Raw genomic sequence first — 20,737 nt, 5'->3', positions numbered from 1 at the left:
AAAGATCGGGGAGTTAGTTTTATGGTGACAAAGGGTTTGGATGAATTTGGATTACCATCTGCTTGCTCTTGAAGGTATTGCTGCTTCCTGCGACGACGCCTGTAGCGACAGTAGAGCATGAGACCGACAACCAGGACCATGTAGGCTGCCGCAGCGCTGAGAGTGATCATGACAGTCTTGGTCATCATGGATCCATCGTCCCCTTCCTCGAGGTCCATGTCGAACCTGTAGGTATCTCCAGCTAGAAACGCAGATTGACTCGTTACACCAGGCGACTGAGAAGAGATTGGAGGTGGAAGAGGATGGAAGATAGTTACGTTTGACGTTCAGTTGGACCTCCTCGCGCTTCAGACCTCCACTGTTGCCCGCCATGCACCCGTACTTGCCCTCGTCGCTCAAGTACACTTCAGTTATGTACAGACTCCCGTTGCTCAGCACCTCGAACCTGGAATTGTTCAGGTTGCTCATGCGGAGGTCCTTGTCCCACTGGATGGTGGGCTTGGGGTCGCCTTCAGCGGCACAGTGCAGCATCACTGGGTAGCCCTCTATGGCCTCCGTGGGATTCTGAGGTTGGACGGTGAACTTCGGCGCAACTGTGGACGAGGAACATTGTTAGATGTTTGGGGGTTAGAGGATGAACTGTGGCGCCACCAGAGTTGACTCGATATCCTAAAAAGCCTTACTGACGAATCCACCTACACAATTCCCTAGAATCCAGCAAAGTAGCGCCACAGTTCGATGGACGAAGGGCATTGTTAAATGTTGGAAGTTTACTTACTGATTACGTCGATGTTGATGGTGTGGTTGATCGATCCCTGGGTGTTGCTGGCTATACAGGTGTAGCGACCCTTGTCCCCCTCGAGCACTCCATTGAAGTGAAGGGTCCCATTGATATCTTGCACGTGCTTCGGGAATTCCTCCCCGACGCCCTCCTTGATCCACTTCACCATGGGATTGGTGGCGCCCTGAGACTTGCAGGGCACTTTGGACGTCGAGCCAAGCTCCAGCCGCTTGTCCACCGGCTCCGGGGAGAACTTGAGCTTCTCCTCGACGGCCAGGTTGGCCGGCTCAGAGAGCACGGGGGGGAAGCCCTTGGTAAATACCTCGCACACGTAGGCGCCCTTGTCCGACAGGTCGGAGCTCCTCAAGTACAGGGTCACGTTGCCGTGGTGATCGGATACATTGTGTCTGCTGGGTCCACCGGCCTCCTTCAGAGGCTCTCCGTCCTTCAGCCAACGTACCTGGGTCACCGGTGGATCCATGCCGGAGTACGAGCACGTCATCGTCACGGAGTCGCCTTTCATCACGCTCTGGCTCTCCGGCGAGCTTATCAGCGTTGGCGGTGCTGAAATCACACACGGAGATCGATAGTTAATTAAGAGAGCGTCGTTCGGGAACCCCACCTTTCAGGGGCTCTTGGAAACGAATTTAAATGGATAATTATGCTAAATTTTAAGCTACGACACGTTCACTGTCTGTGAACCGTATGTGGGCTACATCACCATGCTATTAGATACGCCGTTGAGAGGCCGGACAGTGAACGTGTCGACACCGGAATTACTGATAATTCTAATGTATTTATTTGTACCAGAGAGATGAAAACTACGTTTTGCAACAATCCAGTAGAGAATTTTTTACGATTTGGAGGAGTTATTTTATGGATTATTTAATGGTACAGTTTAACAATTTTTTAAGGAGTTAACTTACAGTTTCAAAAATCGAAACATCGAATGGCTACATGCACATGCTTTCCACGCATGCGCGGGTATATATATATATTATTCATAAAAAAATTATTGATTTTAAATACCCGGTCTGTCTGATAAATGATTGGAGCGGATATTCCGTTATTAGCAATGCAAACACGAGGTATTAAAACACTGTAAATTGTAGCAAAAGATGCGGTTTTATGCGATTAAAACTCTCAAATTTGATTTTATTTTGTCTTTGTTTCAATCATAAGACAATGGAACTCACTGGAAATAAGGACTTGGGCGGATATGTCGGTCTCTCCAGCCATGTTCTCAGCCACACAGGTATAATTGCCATCGTCCTCGCCCATGCGAGCCTTGGCGACGATGAGGGTATTATCCTGCACGCGCACCGGCCCGGAATCGCTTATAATGTGACCCTTGGGATCCCTCCAGTAAACCTTGGGCGCTGGCAGCCCCAAGGGCTCCAAGCAGCTGACCTGGAGCTCCTGGTCCTCCCCGACCACCGCCACTTGGTTCGGCAACAGGGGCTCGAACGACGCCGCACAGAGGTTCATTATGTCTGGAAAAATACAATTCGTCGTCCGTCATGGAGCTACTTCGAGAAAAATGCGCTTCAGCAACCTGAGGACCCGCCTTTCAGACGAACCTCGATACTCAAATTAAAGCACAAGTGGCTAAATCTGTGATCCTTATACAATCAACGAGACTCCAGTCATTCTATTTCAAAAATGCAGGCAAAGATGAATGAAAGATATTTCAGTTTGGAACAGTGCTTTATAGAATTTTGCACCCCCCCAAAGAGGGATCGTTAGACACTGAACAATGAAAATGGTAAGTTGGACCACACAATTCCCAATTCTGGGTTAATTTAAGTTAGATAAATTGACCACTGACCACTAGTGGTCACTAATGGCGGAGACCATTAAACACTCCACAATGAAAGTGACCATTTAGACCACACAAGGCTCTCATAGTTCCTAATTCTAGATTCATTTAATTTAGATAAATTGACCACTGGTGGTCACTAATGGCGAAGACTGTTAAACACTCCACAGTGGAAGTGGCCATTTAGACCACACAAAACTCTCGTAATTCCTAATTCTGGATCAATTTAATTTGATGGCGAAGACCATTAGAGACTCCACAATAAAACTGTCATGCAAAACTCACATAATTCCCAATTCTAGATTAATTTAATTTAGATAAATTGACCACTGGCCACTAATGGTCACTAATGGTCACTAATGGTGAATACCATCAGAGACTCCACAATGAAAGTGTCAATTTAGACCATGCAAAGCTTCCACAATTCCTAACTCTAAACAAATTTAATTTACCCAACTGACCACTGGCCATTGACCACTCTGTGGACGAAATGAAATGTACTCACATGCTATTTGAAGCTCGACAGTGTAAGCAACGAAGGTGTCCCCTCTCTCCGCGCGACAGGAGTAGAATCCTTGGTCGCTTTGGTCGACGGAGCGTATGACCAAAGTGCCATTCTCGTAGATGGTGCTCTCGTCGTCCGTTTCCAGGGGGCCCAGGTCCTTGAAGTACCACTGAACAGAGACTGCGTCCTCGAAAACGCAATCGAGAACCGCTGGCTCGCCGCGTTTCACGATTAGATTCCTCGGTACGATACTCCTCGTCGCCGTGTCGTTTTCCGACACGATCAGGGGGTAGCTTTCCATTTTCGGCGACGATCCAGCCTTGTTCTTCGCCAAACAGCTGTACATCCCGCTGTCTTCAAGAACGGCTCTGTGGACGTGGAGATTCTTCTTCTTGATCTCGATTCTCTCCGTCCTCGCCACTGGCTTGCGGTTTCTAAAACGATTTTCTCGACGTTAGCCGAGCTCCACTTCGATTTCAGTCGCGTGGATCACTAGGGGGAGGGGGTGGGTATAATTAATAATTTTTCCAGAACGATTTGAAATTTTGTTTTCTCGTCGAAAAATTTTGGCACCAAATTAGATTTTCGGTAAGGAATTTTTTTCTCGAAAGTGCGTAGGATTTCGGGGGTGTGTCTAAAGACGAAAAATTATTGTAATCCACCCCTGCAATTGAAAATAATTTTTTTAGAACGATTCGAAATGTTTTAATTTTGTCGAAAAATTTCACAACTTCTCGAATTTTTTTCTAGAAAGTGGGTAGGATTTCGGGGGTAGGTCTATTCACAAAAAATTATTGTAATCCACCCCTGCAACTGAAAATATTTTTTTCAGAATGATTCGAAATGTTTTAATTTTGTCGAAAAATTTCACACCTTCTCGAATTTTTTTCTCGAAAGTGGGTAGGATTTCGGGGGTAGGTCTATTCACCAAAAATTATTGTAATTAACCCCTGTAACTAAATATAATTTTTTTAGAACGATTCGAAATGTTTTAATTTTGTCGAAAAATTTCACAACTTCTCGAATTTTTTTCTCGAAAGTGGGTAGGATTTCGGGGGTAGGTCTATTCACCAAAAATGATTGTAATAGACCCCTGCAACTGAAAATAATTTTTTTAGAACGATTCGAACTGTTTTAATTTTGTCGAAAAATTTCACAACTTCTCGAATTTTTTTCTGGAAAGTGGGTAGGATTTCGGGGGTATGTCTGTTGACCAAAAATTATTGTAATCCACCCCTGCAATTGAAAATAATTTTTTTAGAACGATTCGAAATGTTTTAATTTTGTCGAAAAATTTCACAACTTCTCGAATTTTTTTCTCGAAAGTGGGTTGGATTTCGAGGGTATGTCTGTTGACCAAAAATGCTTGTAATTAACCCCTGTAACTAAATATAATTTTTTTTAAATTTTGCAATGAATTTAATAAATTGAGGGGTTGAACTCGACCATTTTAACTAAATAAAAACAATCAAACAGTGTATTTAAAATTCATTAAAATTCGTATGAATAAAAACTAAAATTTTGCAATGAATTTAATAAATCAAAGGGATGTACTCGACCATTTCAACTCGTGTTAATAAAAAAATAAAATTCTATAATGAATTTTACAAAGACAGGGGTTGAACGTATTTCAACTAAATAAAAACAATCAAACCCATTAAATAAGAATAATCAAGTGGATCTAAAATTCGTACAAATAAAAAACGAAATTGTGTAATGAATTTTATAAAGCAAAGGGGTTGAATTCGAGTATTTCAACTAAACAAAATAACCAAGTAAATCTAAAATTCGTACAAAAACAAAAACTAAAATTTCGCAACGAATTTAACAAATTAAAAGGTTGAACTCTATTTCAACAAAACAAAACCAACCAAACATTGTATTTAAAATTTATTAAAACTCGTATTAATAAAAATTAAAATTTTCCAACGAATTTAATAAATTGCGGAGTTAAACTCTATTTCAACAAAACAAAACCAACCAAACAGTGTATTTAAAATTCGTCCAAATAAAACCTAAAACTTTCCCAACAAATTTTTAATTTATACAGGGGGTGGAACGCGACAAATTCCCCCCAAAAGAGACACTCAGCTAAATCTAAAATTCCCAAAACAAACGAATCAAATTTTCAAAACCAATCAAACAGTGCATTTAAAATTTATTAAAACTCGTATTAATAAAAACTAAAATTTTCCAACGAATTTAATAAATTGCGGAGTTAAACTCTATTTCAACAAAACAAAACCAACCAACCAGTGAACATAAAATCCGTCCAAATAAAACCCAAAACATTCCCAACGAATTTTTAATTTATACAGGGGGTGGAACGCGACAAATTCCCCCCAAAAAAGACACTCAGTTAAATCTAAAATTCACAAAACAAACGAATAAAATTTTCCAATGAATTTTATAACGAATGTCTAGGTTTCTCGTCGACGGGGGGGGTGGAAAGGCGAAAACCAGCGACAGGCTTGGCGGGGAGGGGGGATCCAGGGAAAATGTCGCTGGATAATTCAAGGGTAGTTACGTAAACGACGGGTGTCAGTTACTGCGACGCGATGTCGAAGTTAGTTCCGAGTTTCGGGGGTGGGGCGCGTAACCACCCTCGAATTCGCAGATTTCCTCGAAATTATCGGGCCCCCGGGGGGGTTGTTCGCAGAGGGTAAATAGCAGGAAGTTATGTTATGCAACGAACTTGAACCACTCGTATTTCATGTCTCCGGAGCCATCGACGTGACATCGTAGTTTAACCTCGTCTCCCACGCGTACCGCGCTGAGCAACTTCGACTGTTCCAGCTGCACGCTCGACTCGCTGATCCCTGAAACAGAAATTCCCGCGGATCGATCAGCCCACCGGTTACTCGCGAATAATTCAGCGGCTTCGCCACCGCCGTGTACAAATTTTATTCGATATCGGGTGGAATACTTTCAGAGTTAGAGGGCGGGGAGTTTCGCGGATAAAATTCCATCGAGTTCGCTTTACTTCGCGTCTGGATTCAAGGTTTTGTTTCAACGGTCGCCAAACATTGCACACGAGTGGATAGAATTAAATTTTTCGGGGTGGTAATGACACTCGGTGGGTGGTTTGTGCATGTTGGGTCGACGGATGTTTGCAAACTGGCCTCTAATAACGAGTACATGTGTTATTCTCATCCATAACCGGGGCCACAATGGCGCAGATCTACGCCACAGTGTTCCCCGGGATAGATGGGCCGCGAAATGACAGTGATAGATCGCCTTGGTAACCGTGGCTTGGAGTATTAAAGTCCCCAGAAAATAGCAGGCTGGAGAATGAAAAAAAAAAACAATAGGGGGGGTCAAAAAGGAAATAAAATTATAGATAGTATCAAGAAGGAACGAGTGAGATTTCGTGTAACAAAGATCGACGTACATTAATATACAGGGTGTTCGGCCAACCCTGGGGAAAATTTTACTAGGGGATTCTAGAGACCAAAATAAGACGAAAATGAAGAATACCAATTTGTTGATGGAGGCTTTGTTAAAAAGTTATGAAACGTTCAAAGTTGCGGTTGTTGAACGGCAATTTGTCCATCTATTTGAATTTTTTTCTCGAAAGTGGGTAGGATTTTGGGGGTATGTCTGTTCACCAAACATGATTGTAATAGAACCCTGCAAATGAAAATAATTTTTTTAGAACGATTCGAAATGTTTTAATTTTGTCGAAAAATTTCACTTCTCGAATTTTTTTCTAGAAAGTGGGTAGGATTTCGGGGGTATGTCTAATGACCAAAAATGATTGTAATTAACCCCAGAACCTAGAAATAATTTTTTTACAACGATTCAAAATTTTTTTTTTCATCGAAAAATTTAGGCACCTCTCTTGTCGATTTTTCCTGAAAACTCCTTTTTCATTTTTAGTTATTTTGTTTGACGCCCTACAGTAAAGTTGTCTAATACTTTTTTGTAGGTACCCATGGGCTCTACTTTAGAAAAAAGTTTCATTGAAATATATTCACAATTATAGGAGTTATGACTGTTTGAAAATTGGACCATTTTTATGGGGTTTTTCTCATTTTGCGGATTCTAGAATTAACTTTTCGAATATTTTTGGAATTTTTACATATTCTCCATCAAAATACGCGTAGTTTGCTTTTTTAAACATTAAAATCGTCCAATCCGTTCAGAAGTTATAACGTTTTAAAGATTCGCATGAAAATTCAGGCAGACATTTCTGGCCAAAAATTATATTTTCGGTAAACAATTGTTTTTTCGAAAATGCGTAGGATTTCCGGGGGATGTATAATGACCAAAAATGATTGTAATCGCCCACTGTAACTAAATATAATTTTTTTAGTATGATTTGGAATTTTTAAATTTTGTCGAAAAATTTCACATCTTCTCGAATTTTTCTCTCGAAAATAGTTAGGATTTCGGGGATATGTGTATTCATAAAAAATGCTTGCAATTGATCCCTGCAACTAAAAATAATTTTTCCAAAACGATTTGAAATTTTTTTGTTCCGTCGAAAAATTTCACAGATTCTGGAATTTTTTTCTCGAAAATGGTTAGGATTTCGAGGGTATGTCTATTAACCAAAAATGATTGTAATTAACCCCAAAACCTAGAAATAATTTTTTTAGAACCATTCAAAATTTTTTTTTTACGCCAAAAAATTTAGGCACCTACCCCCTGTCAATTTTCCTTAAAAATTAGTTTTTCATTTTTCATAATTTTATTTGACGCCCTACAGAAAAGTTGTCTAATACTTTTTTGTAGGTACCCATGAGCTCTACTTCCCCCCAAAATTTCATTGAAATATATTCACTATTGTAGGAGTTATGGTCATTTGAAAATTGAACCATTTTTATGGGGGTTTTCGCATTATGCGGAGTCAGGGAGCATCTTTTCCAATATTTTTAGAATTTCTACATATTCTTTACTAAAATACGCGTCGATTGCTTTTTTAAACATTAAAATCGTCCAATCCGTTCAGGAGTTATGGCATTTTGAAGATTCGAATGCAAGGAAGCATTTCTGGTCTCACATTAGATTTTCGGTAAGGAATTTTTTTCTCGAAAGTGCGTAGGATTTCGAGGGTATGTCTAATGACCAAAAATGATTGTAATTGACCCCCGCAACCGGCAATAATTTTTCCAAAACGATTTGAAACTTTTAAATTTAATTCTTAATAACTTTATAACGAGGCCTCCATCAACAAATTGGTACTCTTAATTTTCGTCTTATTTTGGTCTCTAGAATCCCCCATTAAAATTTTCCCCAGTGATAGCCAAACACCCAGTATATTTAACATTATTAAAATATACAAAAAGGTCGAAAATAAAGTCACAAATAACATCAAACAACAAAGCTGATTCCATACAAGCAAAAATGAATTTCCCAAAGTTACAATTTTTAAATTTAAAAATCCATGTCCACCCATGCCAGAAACGACCCCCCCAACCATAATTAGCAAACCTCCAGGCCTTATTTCGCCCAGCAACGTCGAAGCACGACGAAGTAACTTGAAAGCGATCGGCGGCGAAAGCGACCAGCGGCGAGACTCGAGCCGTAAACAGCCCCAGTCCGTTCCGCGGATCATTTTCGAGAGCAAGGTCGTTCTCCCTGACAAAAACCTAGTCCACGCGAGGGGGGGGGGGGGGGGCGGGAATCAAGAGGCCTTTCTTCGAAAAAAAGCTGGAGGGGGTCGGGTTCATGAATCCTTAAAACGCGGGCGAAGTTATTTGCCGACGTCTCTCGACAAAGTCTGGGTAAATTAAGAAAAAAGGAAGAGTCCCCCCCGTCCCCCCTGAGCGTTTGTTCCGCGCAAACCGTGGGGGGGGGGACATCGGCGAAAGACGGTCGTCGAAGGGAGCTCTTTTCATCCTTTTATTTCCCTTTCGCGAGGGATTGTACGTCGTCCTGTCGCGAAAGGAGAGCGAAAGGGAACGAGGAGAAACAACGAGGAAAGAGGAGGGCTGGAAGACGGCTTTGGGCCGCGATGTTTTATTTGATTCGATTAAATCCGTGGGTTTCGAAGGCACCAAGGTCCTCCGGCGGGTTACGCTCGCCCCCAGGCCGCCGCTTGATCCTTTCGGGGCAAAAAGGAACCGTAGGATTCGAGCTGACATTCCCAGGGAGCCCCCTCCAGCCACCTCGTCTTGGTCTCCCGCGACCTGGAATTGCTTTCCCTCCCCATTGTCCTGCTGCTCTTTCCACGTCCCCCCCTCCCGCCGCAAGGAGCCTCAGACAGGACTTCAGGAGACTCTTGGCTCTCGTGCTCTCGGCCACGACCTCCTTTCCACCGGTTCCATACTCCGTACGCGACCTTCCCGCGGCCTAAGTGAAACGTAGAGGCCACCCGGAAGCCCTGGGACAACCTGTCGACGCGGAGGCCAACCGTGGAGTTGATCCTGCGGCGGGAAACACGAGATATCGGGGGCTGACTTGCCAGGGACAGTTTACGCCAAGGCCGTCGACAAGGTACGGCTTCCTTCGTTAATTTGGCTCCGTCATCGATCGTTGGGCTGACTTAGGAAACGGAAATGCAATCTCTAGTTTCCGGCCATAGTCGAGAGGGAGCTTCCACGATCCCAGTGGGGTCGTTAAAATCGTGAATTTTTGTTTTTGGAAGCCTCGAAACACGATTTTTTAATTTATTTTTAAATTTGTTTCTGTCTTGGAAAAGGGGTGCATTTCATGGACTATTATTTATGTACAGGGTGTTCGACCAGGGGGAAATTTTAATGGGAGATTCTAGAGGCCAAAATAAGACGAAAATGAAGAATACCAATTTGTTGATGGAGGCTTTGTTAAAAAGTTATGAAACGTTCAAAGTTGCGGTTGTTGAACAGCAATTTGTCCATCTATTTGAATTTTTTTCTCGAAAATGCGCAAGATTTTGGGGGTATGCCGAATGACCAAAAATGATTGTAATAGACCCCTGCAACTGAAAATAATTTTTTTAGAGCGATTCGAAATGTTTTAATTTTGTCGAAAAATTTCACTTCTCGAATTTTTTTATAGAAAATGGGTAGGATTTCGAGGGTATGTCTAATGACCATAAATGATTGCAATTGACCCTCAAAACTGAAAATAATTTTTTTAGAACGATTTGAGATATTTTTTTTCCGTCGAAAAATTTCACACCTTCTCGAATTTTTTTCTAGAAAATGGGTAGGATTTCGAGGGTATGTCTAATGACCAAAAATGATTGTAATTGACCCTCAAAACTGAAAATAATTTTTCCAAAACGATTTGAAATTTTTTTTTTCCGTCGAAAAATTTCACACCTTCCCGAATTTTTTTCTAGAAAGTGGGTAGAAATTCGGGAATATGTCTAATGACCAAAAATGATTGTAATTGACCCTTCCAACAGAAAATAATTTTTTTAGAACGATTAGAAATTTTTTTTTTTCGGTCGAAAAATTTCACACCTCGAATTTTTTTCTTGAAAATGCGTAGGATTTCGGGGGTATGTCTATTGACCAAAAATACTTAAAATTGACTCCTGAAATCGAAAATAATTTTTTCGGGACGATTTGAAATTTTTCAATTTCGCTGAAAAATTGAGGCACCTACCCCCTTCGATTTTTCTTGAAAATTCGTTTTTGATTTCTAATAATCTTATTTGACGTCCTACAGAAAAGTTGTCTAATACTTTTTTGTAGGTGCTTGTGAGCTCTACTTCAGAAAAAAGTTTCATTGAAATATATGCACTATTGTTAGAGTTATGGTCGTTTGAAAATTGAACCATTTTTATGGCGTTTTTTTTTCATTTTGCGGGTCCAAGAATCATCTTTTCGAATATTTTTGGAATTTCTACATATTCTCTGTCAAAATACGCGTCGTTTGCTTTTTTAAACATTAAAATCGTCCAATCCGTTCAGGAGTTATGACATTTTAAAGATTTACATTAAATTTCAGTGAAACATATCAACGCTATGGTCAGACATGAAATTTTCGGTAATGAATTTTTTCCTCGAAATTGAGTAGGATTTCGGGGGTATGTCCAATGACCAAAAATGATTGAAATTAACCCCCGCAACTGAAAATAATTTTTCCAAAACGATTTGAAATTTTTTTTCCCCTTCGAAAGATTTCACACCTTCCCGAATTTTTTTCTCGAAACTAGTTAGGATTCCGAGGGTACCTCTAATCACAAAAAATGATTATAATTAACGCCTGCAATGAAAAATAATTTTTGTCGAACGATATGAAATTTTTCAATTTCGCTGAAAAATTTGTCCGTCTTCCTGAATTTTTTTCTCGAAAATACGTAGGATTTCGGGGGTATGTCTATTGACCAAAAATAATTGAAATTAACCCCCACAACCGAAAATAATTTTTCCAAAACGATTTGAAATTCTTGAATTTAATTGTTAATAACTTTTTAACGAAGCCTCCATCAACAAATTGGTATTCTCGATTTTCGTCTTACTTTGGCCTCTAAAATCCTCCATTAAAATTTCCCCCAGGGTTAGCCGAACACCCTGTACATAAAAATCGAATTTTCAAATGATACATATACCAAACCTGATCATCTCAAATATTTAATTCATCTTCCACAATAGAAAGAACCAAATTCCAATTCCAATAAGAAAGAATACCAAATAACTAATTAATATAACACATAACTCAATAAACCAGAAACAATCAAATATTATGCACGGTGCATTGCCATAAACCGAACAAGCGGCATAAAAATTCAAGAAACTCACCCCGGTAATCTCTTAGTAAGATTGCACACGCTTCGAATGACTGACTGTACTCGAGGTTCGAAGTAAAAAAAAATTGTGACGGTTCAAGCGCATAAAATTCCACCCGATTTTTATATACACCCCCCCCCCCCCCCCCTGGAGCCGTCGACTCCATTTCATTACGCAGCGCCATCGATCGAATTCCCCCATTAAAAAATTATCCACCTGGCGGTGGTCGTAAATCCTTAATTTTTAGCAAGAGCCTGTTTGATTTCCCGCGGAATCCTCCCGAAATTCCGAAAAAAGTGGCGTGAGATAGGTGGTGGTGGGGGGGTGGGTGGAATTCGCTTTACATGGATGCCTGGTTACCCGTGAAATGGAGACGACTAGTCACCCCGACCGACGTCGTTCCCCAGGTGGCATTATTAACAGCCGACTGAGCACCGGCGCAGCCTGTCCAATCCCTTTACTCTTATCCGCGATGATGCTTCCGCCGTCGACGGCTTTTTTATCGCGTCGAAGCCGAGACGAGCGTCGAGAGGCCCCGGAGCTTTTCTACAGTTTCACGGGGACGCGGCGACGCCGCGACGCCTACCGCGCGAGACTTCCCTTACGGGCTGATTACTTTGCGAATTAATCTTTCCCGTTAATGCGCGACGGTTTCCACCGTCCGCTTTCTTCCTGCCCGCGACACGTGATTCTCGCCGGGACGAGCCGATTCCCCGGGAAAAAGCTAACACGGAATATTGGAACAAGGTTTTTCTAACACCTTCCTCCGTCGACGGGTGATTAAAAGTTTGTTAAAGACCGTTAACTAGCGAGTTTTATCAGTTTTACCATCGAGGGGGAGGGCTGAGTTTTCAAAATTCGCGGTTTGTTATTGGTGGTTTATATATACGCCCCCTCGAGTGACCACTGAGTGACCACTGAGTGACCACTGAATGACCATTGAGTGTCACATGAAGTGCTTCCTTCTGCTTTAGTTTCAATTCGATAAAAACAATTTTAAATTGTCATTTTCCACTCTTAGCCCAATTCGTAGAGGGTTACACTCGATTAACTTTCGCGCAAGAGATCGTGTGGCAAGAGGTTTCTATATATATGCACCTCAAGTGACCATTGAGTGACCACTGAATGACCACTGAGTGACCATTGAGTGTCATATGAGGTGGTTCCTTCTGCTTTCCTTTCAGTTCGATAAAAACAATTCTAAATTGTCATTTTCCTCCCTTATTCTAATTTGTAGGAGGTTACAGTCGACCAACTCTCACGCAAGAGCTCAAGAGGCCTTCCATTCCTATATATACATCCTCCAAGTGACTATTGAGTGACCACTGAGTGACCATTGAATGACCATTGAGTGTCACATGAAGTGCTTCCTTCTGCTTTAGTTTCAATTCGATAAAAACAATTTTAAATTGTCATTTTCCACCCTTAGCCCAATCCGTAGAGGGTTACACTCGATTAACTTTCGCGCAAGAGATCGTGTGGCAAGAGGTTTCTATATATACATCCCGTAAGTGACCATTGAGTGACCACTGAGTGACCATTGAGTATCACATGAAGTGCTTCCTTCTGCTTTCCTTTCAGTTCGATAAAAACAATTCTAAATTGTCATTTTCCACCCTTAGCCCAATCCGTGGAGGGTTACACTCGATTAACTTTCGCGCAAGAGATCGTGTGGCAAGAGGTTTCTATTTATATGCACCTCGAGTGACCACTGAGTGACCATTGAGTGTCACATGAAGAGCTTCCTTCTCCTTTCCTTTCAGTTCGATAAAAACAATTTTAAATTGTCATTTTTCCCCCTTATTCTAATCCGTAGAGGGTTGCGCTCGATCAGCTCTCGTGCAAGAGCTCGAGAGGCCTTCGATTCCTATAGATACATTCCTCAAGTGACCATTGAGTGACCATTGAGTGTTACATGAAGTGCTTCCTTCTCCTTGTCTTTCAGTTCAATAAAAACAATTTTAAATTGTCATTTTCCCCCCTAATCCCAATCCGTAGAGGGTTACACTCGATCAGCCCTTGCGAAAGGGCTCGAGAGGCCTTCGATTCCTATATATATATCCCTTAAGTGACCATTGAGTGATCACTGAGTGACCATTGAGTGTCCCCATGAAGTGTTTCCTTCTCCTTGCCTTTCAGTTCGATAAAACAATTCTAAATTGTCATTTTCCCCCCTAATCCCAATCCGTAGAGGGTTATACTCGATCAGCTGTCGCACAAGAGCTCGAGAGGTCTTCGATTTCTATATATACACCCCTCGAGTGACCATTGAGTGACCACTGAGTGACCACTGAGTGACCACTGAGTGTCCCCATGAAGTGTTTCCTTCTCCTTGCCTTTCAGTTCGATAAAAACAATTTTAAATTGTCATTTTCCCCCCTAATACCAATCCGTAGAGGGTTACACTCGATCAGCTCTCGCACAAGAGCTCGAGAGGTCTTCGATTTCTATATATACACTCCTCGAGTGACCATTGAGTGACCACTGAGTGACCATTGAATAACCATTGAGTGCCCATTGACTGACCACTGAGTGATCACTTCGTGCCTCCTTCTCCTTTCCTTTCAGTTTCACTTCCCCAAATAAACAATGGCTCGATAAAAACAATATTAAATCGTCATTTTCCCCCCAATTCCAATCCCAGTGCCTCATCCAAAACTTCCAATGCAATCGCAACGTCCAAATTAACGATGATAATATCCCCCCGAGCGCGAATCCACCAAAGTCTGCGAATAATAATGATCACACAATCGATCGACAGACGCAGAGAGAGAGGCGGAGAAGGGAAAAAATAAAGAAAAAGAGTAAATGTCCTTTGATGTATCTCGATTGCTTCGCACCTATACCGGGCGTTCGTGTCGATATTAATTACTAGCAATTAGCGGCGCAGCTACCCGCTATTATGCCCGTAGCCCGGGCGAGTAAAGCGTTTCCCGGCGGCGCGTTAACTTCGCAAATTACTCCTTTCAATACCCGGGCATCGAACAACGCCACTGGAACAACGTTCCCGCGGACAAAGCCGTGTCACGCGTCGAGGGTGGAAAAGGAAACAGCTGGCACGAAAACACACGGGTCCGGGATGCCAGTCCAGCCCCACCTCTCGCGTTTTGCTCATACTTTCGCCCTTTTCCGCGCGGGAGGGCCCTGGCTGCGCGAACGGATTAAAGGGCCGCGTTAAAATGCCCGCGAGAGCTCTCTTTCTCTCTCTCTGCTTCTGCATTGAGTCCATTAAGAAGCATTAATCTCGAGGAGTTATCCTCGAGGAGATATTCGAGGGCTGCGGGACAATAAAGAGCGACAAAGCCGCGGGAAGAAAGACGGAAAAATCACCAGAAGAGGGGAGGGGGGATGACCGTGAGAGAGCAATGGAAGATGCGAGAGAGGGGTGCGTAAGAAGGGCTCGTTTGTAATCGCGAAACTCACTTTGCGTCTCTGAGGTCTCCGCGAGATTTAGCTCCAGCCTCTCTTTCTCTCTGTCTGTCGGTTTACAGGGTTTCCCCCGTGTCCTCCTCGAGCTCCGGCTCTCTCCACTACTCGGAAAGCCGTGTTTAAATGCACAAACGAAGCGAGAGATCAAAGGCACCGCCGGGAGCGCGCGCGCGCTAAGTGAGAGGACGAGGAGAAAAGACGAAGAAAAGGAGAGCGGCAGCCAGCGAGCGGAGCTCGTCGAGAGAGGGAGTCGGGAAGAAAGGGAGAGCAACGTTTATTATTATCATCGTGCAGAGTCCGACAGCCCCACCTACGCCTCCTCGGGCATCCGCCAACCACAGTCGAGATTAACTTTCGCGTAAACACCCGTGGAAAACCCGTCCCGACACCGATCCTGGCATCCACAACCCTTTTCCCATGCGTGCAACACTGTTCGAGTCGTCTGGTCGCTTGGTATCCGTTGGAGAGAATTCGAAACAGGTGCATCGTATTCCGCGTGAAAAAGTGCACAGAAAAGGAGGAATAAGATTTTTTCGTTGGGGGCTTCCTTTCCCGGGAAATGGGCCTCGAAGATGCGAGTGCGTCGGTGCAGGGGACATGGCGCCCAGCGCGGGTCACGCGTGCCCCATCAATTCTCGAACTCCATTATCTCCGAAACGAAGCCTCCGATTAAAAAATGTTACTCTTCGCTTTCGACTCGTTTTTGAAGCCCCTAAAAATCGCATACGGGTTAGAATCGAAAAATTCAATATGTTCCCAGAAAATTGAGATCGAAGAATCAGGGAATGAGAACGCTCGAGCGCGTTCTCCCCTCGCTAAACGGGTTTCCGTCGGCAGTCTAAATCCGTACAAAGGTAACGCACGAAAATAATTAAAAATTAAAGGAGGCCAGGGCTCCGACGAGCCGTCTGGGATCCTCGTTTTTCCGAGGGGAGATCAGGAACGGATCGAGAACGCGTCGACAGATGCGTGTAATCTTCCGGGAGGGGGTGACAGAGGACCACCCAGATACCAGTAGTTTCAGCCAGCCCGTGGCCAGACGCGGTCAAATTAGTGGAAACGTGTTACGCGACAATTATCGAATCATTTCACGGCATCTGTGTTCCCAGAGACATTGTTCCCGACGAGATAATTCCGGCGTTGCTCGGAGACCAGCCTCCCGGTTATCGGGGAACGACAAGAAATGCAAATTACTCGCTGAATCGAACCCAGATTGCTTTCATATCACCTAATGCGCTATTGTCAAACATAAAACACTCTCTGAAATATTTCCCAGTGATTATTTTTTATTGTATTCAAATTGAAACTGTTGATAACGCAGGTAACTGTAATCGATAATGTAAACCAACATCACCTAGCGTCTAATTACGTGATTAATAATATCGGTAAAAATGTAGGAAGTTGCATTACCGACCGATCTATAATCAATGACCCCTCCAGCAGGTGGCGGTCGATTAGTCGTCTTTTTTATCGACAGAGTGACGCGTAGCATTATGTTTTCTCGTTATTACTGACAGAAGGGAAACGCGAATGCAATTTTACGAACGTTTCGACGCGAAAAAGAGGAGTTCGCGTTTCTGGGGGGAAGCAATGCCTCCCAGCGGTCCGTGAGCCCCGACAAACCCTCGTTTTCATCGCGAAGCGAGGAGTATCGAGGCTGAGACAATAGTTTACGAGCTCGAGGGTGCCACGGGAGCCCGAGGCGGACGAAAAACAGCCGCGGAAACAAACGACGGAAGTGGCTTTTCCACGACGAAAAAGAGGGGAAAAAATTCAGGCGATCGCGCCAAGGGGGGGGGCCGATATTGAACTGTACTTTGGTCGCGGGCGAAAACGATCGAAATAATGGTCGGGGGCGGGTCAAAAGGCGCCCTCTGAGCGGCTCCTTTCAAAAGCCACCGGCGTTATTAAACTTTTAATACGACCGTAAACCGAGTGGCGGCCCGTAAAAGTATAAACGACCAATGAGTCACTTCTCGGACCAAAGACTCCGTCGATAAGCTCGGGAAATAACCTCTATTCGATATTTAGGGGGCGGGGATTCCGCAAAATGGGGGAAACGACTTTGAAAAATTATTAAATAGCAAAGACACTTTTAAAATAGAAGATACGTTCGAATTGAAGTGAGATTTCATTTTCAACAATTTATAAAGAGAATTTGGGGCGCTGTTGGGGTGTCGTTTTGGTTAACAATCGTCTCACGTTCGATAAACTTTAGATACTTAGTGTGAGAAGCTCGCCCAACGCAGTGATGTCACCCACTTCCAACGATTATCTTTTCTCGGAAGGAACACTGTACACGCGATAGTATTACGATCGTTCGGGCCACGTGAAATTTCTTTAATAAACACAGCATCGTTCGCTCTGCAATTGTTCCCAAACCACCCGATAGTATCGTATTCCAATCGTGAAATCGAGGACTTCTTTGATTAATACGGTGCCTCCAATTCTGAAATTTTTCCATTTAATTTCTTAACAAATTGCTTGGAGAGCCAATTTCTAAAATTTCAACTCTCCACTCCGTGTATATTAAATTATAACTCGGTTTACAGACGCTCTGAGGAGGAGGATGAAGCGAGTCCTAGGTCCACAGAGGATCCAGAACTATTCTGGCGCAATTGCGAACTACTCTGGGATCGTATCGATCCGTTGGATCGCCTGGAGCTTTTCTTAGGAGGCACGGGCCACTGTCTGACTACGGTCGGAAATTGTGCTCTTCGGTGAAAACCGAATTAATGGAGAGCAACGGGGCTTAAGACCCTCCCGCAGTCGCGACTGAGGGAACTACGGTGGCCTTTATTTACGTTTACGCGTCTGGCACCGCTACGACTCCGACGTTGATTGTAGTTCCGCGAATCACCGAGCTACGGAGGCTCTGGAATACAGGGTTATTGGACTCCTCATCTTTTTCGAATCGAGATCGGGTGCTCTGCTTGATCAAAGTGCATTGTCGGGACGTTTCCCCTTGGATCTTTCTCGATAGTCTATTATTTAGATAGGAGACCCCGAGATGTGATCTGAGACATACCAATTCTTGCTTGGAGCTATAGAAGTCTACTATCTACTGCAATTTATATTAATAATGGGGAATGATAGGTAAAGGAATGAAAATAAATCTCACACAGTCGATAAAACAGAGTGATTTACTTTCATCTGCTGGATCATCGATTATATTTCAAGTTTTCATGGTATACAAGTCTATTGTATACTGTAATTTATGTTAATAAGGAGGAATGGTAGGTAAAGGAATGAAAATAAATCTCACACTGTCGATAAAATAGAGTGATTGATTTTCACCTGCTGGATCATCGATTATATTTCAAGTTTTCATGCTGTACAAGTCTACTGTATACTGTAATTTATGTTAATAATGAGGAATGGTAGGTAAAGGAATGAAAATAAATCTCACACTGTCGATAAAATAGAGTAATTGAATTTTATCTGCTGGATCATCGATTATATTTCAAGTTTTCATGCTGTACAAGTCTACTGTATACTGTAATTTATGTTAATAATGAGGAATGGTAAGTAAAACAATGAAAATAAATCTCACTCTGTCGATAAAACAGAGTAATTGACCTCCAATTGCTGGACCACCGATTATATTTCAAACTTTCATGCTATACAAGTCTACTGTATACTGTAATTTATATTAATAATGAGGAATGGTAGGTAAAGGAATGAAAATAAATGTCACACTGTCGATAAAACAGAGTAATTGACTTTCATCTGCTGGATCATCGATTATATTTCAAGTTTCCACGCTATAGAAGTCTACTATCTATTATAATTTACATTAATAATCAGGAATGATAGGTAAAAGAATGAAAATAAATCTCACTCTGTCGATAAAACAGAGTAATTGACCTCCACAAGCTGGATCACCGATTATATTTCAAGTTTCCACGCTATACAAGTCTACTATCTATTATAATTTATATTAATAATGAGGAATGGTAGGTAAAACAATGAAAATAAATCTCACACTGTCGATAAAATAGAGTAATTGACTTTCACCTGCTGGATCATTGATTATATTTCAAGTTTTCATGCTGTACAAGTCTACTATCTACTGTAATTTATATTAATAATGAGGAATGGTAGGTAAAAGAATGAAAATAAATCTCACACAGTCGATAAAACAGAATAATTGACCTCCACAAGCTGGATCACCGATTATATTTCAAGTTTCCACGCTATACAAGTCTACTATCTACTTTAATTTAATTAATAATCAAGAATGATAGATCAAATAATGAAAATAAATCTCACTCTGTCGATAAAACAGTCACCTGCTGGATTACCGATTACATTTCAAGTTTTCACAATATTTGTGAGAAATGAAACGTAGATAATTAAAAAATACACAGTGTATTGGAAACGTAAAAATTTCAAAATGGAGGAAATTGATTACCAGAGTTTGCAGAGTTATTTTTGTAAATCGAAGCGTTTCAACAATCTAATATCTCTATTTCGCGGGTAGAAAAGGATCAAGGAAGGCGCGGGACGATTATATCCGTGCCGTGGGGGCAATTTAGCGACTTTAATTCCCGTTAACGGTCGCGTCTCCGGGCTTTTTATCTCGCCCGACCAGAAAGGAAGGATCCTCGAGCGGGAGTCGGGCTCGAAACGGCTGCTGGGCTCGAAAAAAATGCTACTCAAAGGGAATTCTCCGTCGTTTCCTCGCCGGGGGTTTACGTACATACATTGTAAACGCGACGCCCGGTGAAAATGAGCCCTCTAAACTTGAAAAGGACTCGAAAGAACGCCCAAAGAGCACGCGACGCCTATCCCTCATCTCGACCACGACTTAGAAACTCAATATCGAACGTTTAAATAATTTTCTAGGGCACAGTAAATCCATGTCTAGCTTATTAAAATTCTAAATGATGAAATTAAATGGAGGAAATATCAATTGGACCCCTAAAAGAAGCCCCAAGAATGAAGAGCCATCTTGAGGAGGCATATTGATCTACTAACTTGTATTTAATAATTTTAACAACTAAATCTCAACGTTTAAATAATTTTCTACCATATAGTAACACTGTATCCATCTTCTAAAAATTGTAAATGGTGAAATTAAGTAAAAGAAATATCAATGGACGTCTAAAAGAAGTCCTCGAGAAGCCATGTTGAATAAATCGACGAACTAAATTATATTTAATAATTTTACCTACTGAATCCTGATGTTTAAATAATTTTCTATTATACAGTAACACTATACCCATCCTCTACAAATGATAAATGTGATAATTAAATAAAGGAAATATCAATTGGACCCCTAAAAGAAGCCTCAAAGATGAAGAGCCATCTTGAGGAGGCATATTGATTTACTAACTTGTATTTAATAATTTTAACAACTAAATCTCAACGTTTAAATAATTTTCTACCATATAGTAACAATATATCCATCTTCTAAAAATTGTAAATGGTGAAATTAAGTAAGAGAAATATCAATGGACGCCTGAAAGAAGTCCTCGAGAAGCCATGTTGAATAAATCGACGAACTAACTTGTATTTAATAATTTTACCTACTG

The 20,737-nt window shown here is 41.9% G+C and overlaps 1 protein-coding gene across 1 annotated transcript in view; it reads right to left on the bottom strand.

The window, feature by feature from the left end:
• LOC143348891 (inactive tyrosine-protein kinase 7) overlaps positions 1–20,737 on the bottom strand; it is a 104,359-nt gene that overhangs the window by 3,835 nt on the left and 79,787 nt on the right. The window contains exons 3-8 of the mRNA XM_076779606.1: positions 5,801–5,924; positions 3,106–3,539; positions 1,978–2,274; positions 779–1,345; positions 318–593; positions 56–241 (exon numbers count right to left, since the gene is read on the bottom strand). Coding sequence (XP_076635721.1) covers positions 56–241; positions 318–593; positions 779–1,345; positions 1,978–2,274; positions 3,106–3,539; positions 5,801–5,924 — 1,884 coding nt within the window. The remainder of the gene's footprint in view (positions 1–55; positions 242–317; positions 594–778; positions 1,346–1,977; positions 2,275–3,105; positions 3,540–5,800; positions 5,925–20,737) is intronic.

The sequence above is a fragment of the Colletes latitarsis genome, chromosome 12 (genome assembly GCF_051014445.1).
Source record: "Colletes latitarsis isolate SP2378_abdomen chromosome 12, iyColLati1, whole genome shotgun sequence".
Taxonomy (NCBI): domain Eukaryota; kingdom Metazoa; phylum Arthropoda; class Insecta; order Hymenoptera; family Colletidae; genus Colletes; species Colletes latitarsis.
This window is presented reverse-complemented; position numbering and strand designations above follow the sequence as displayed.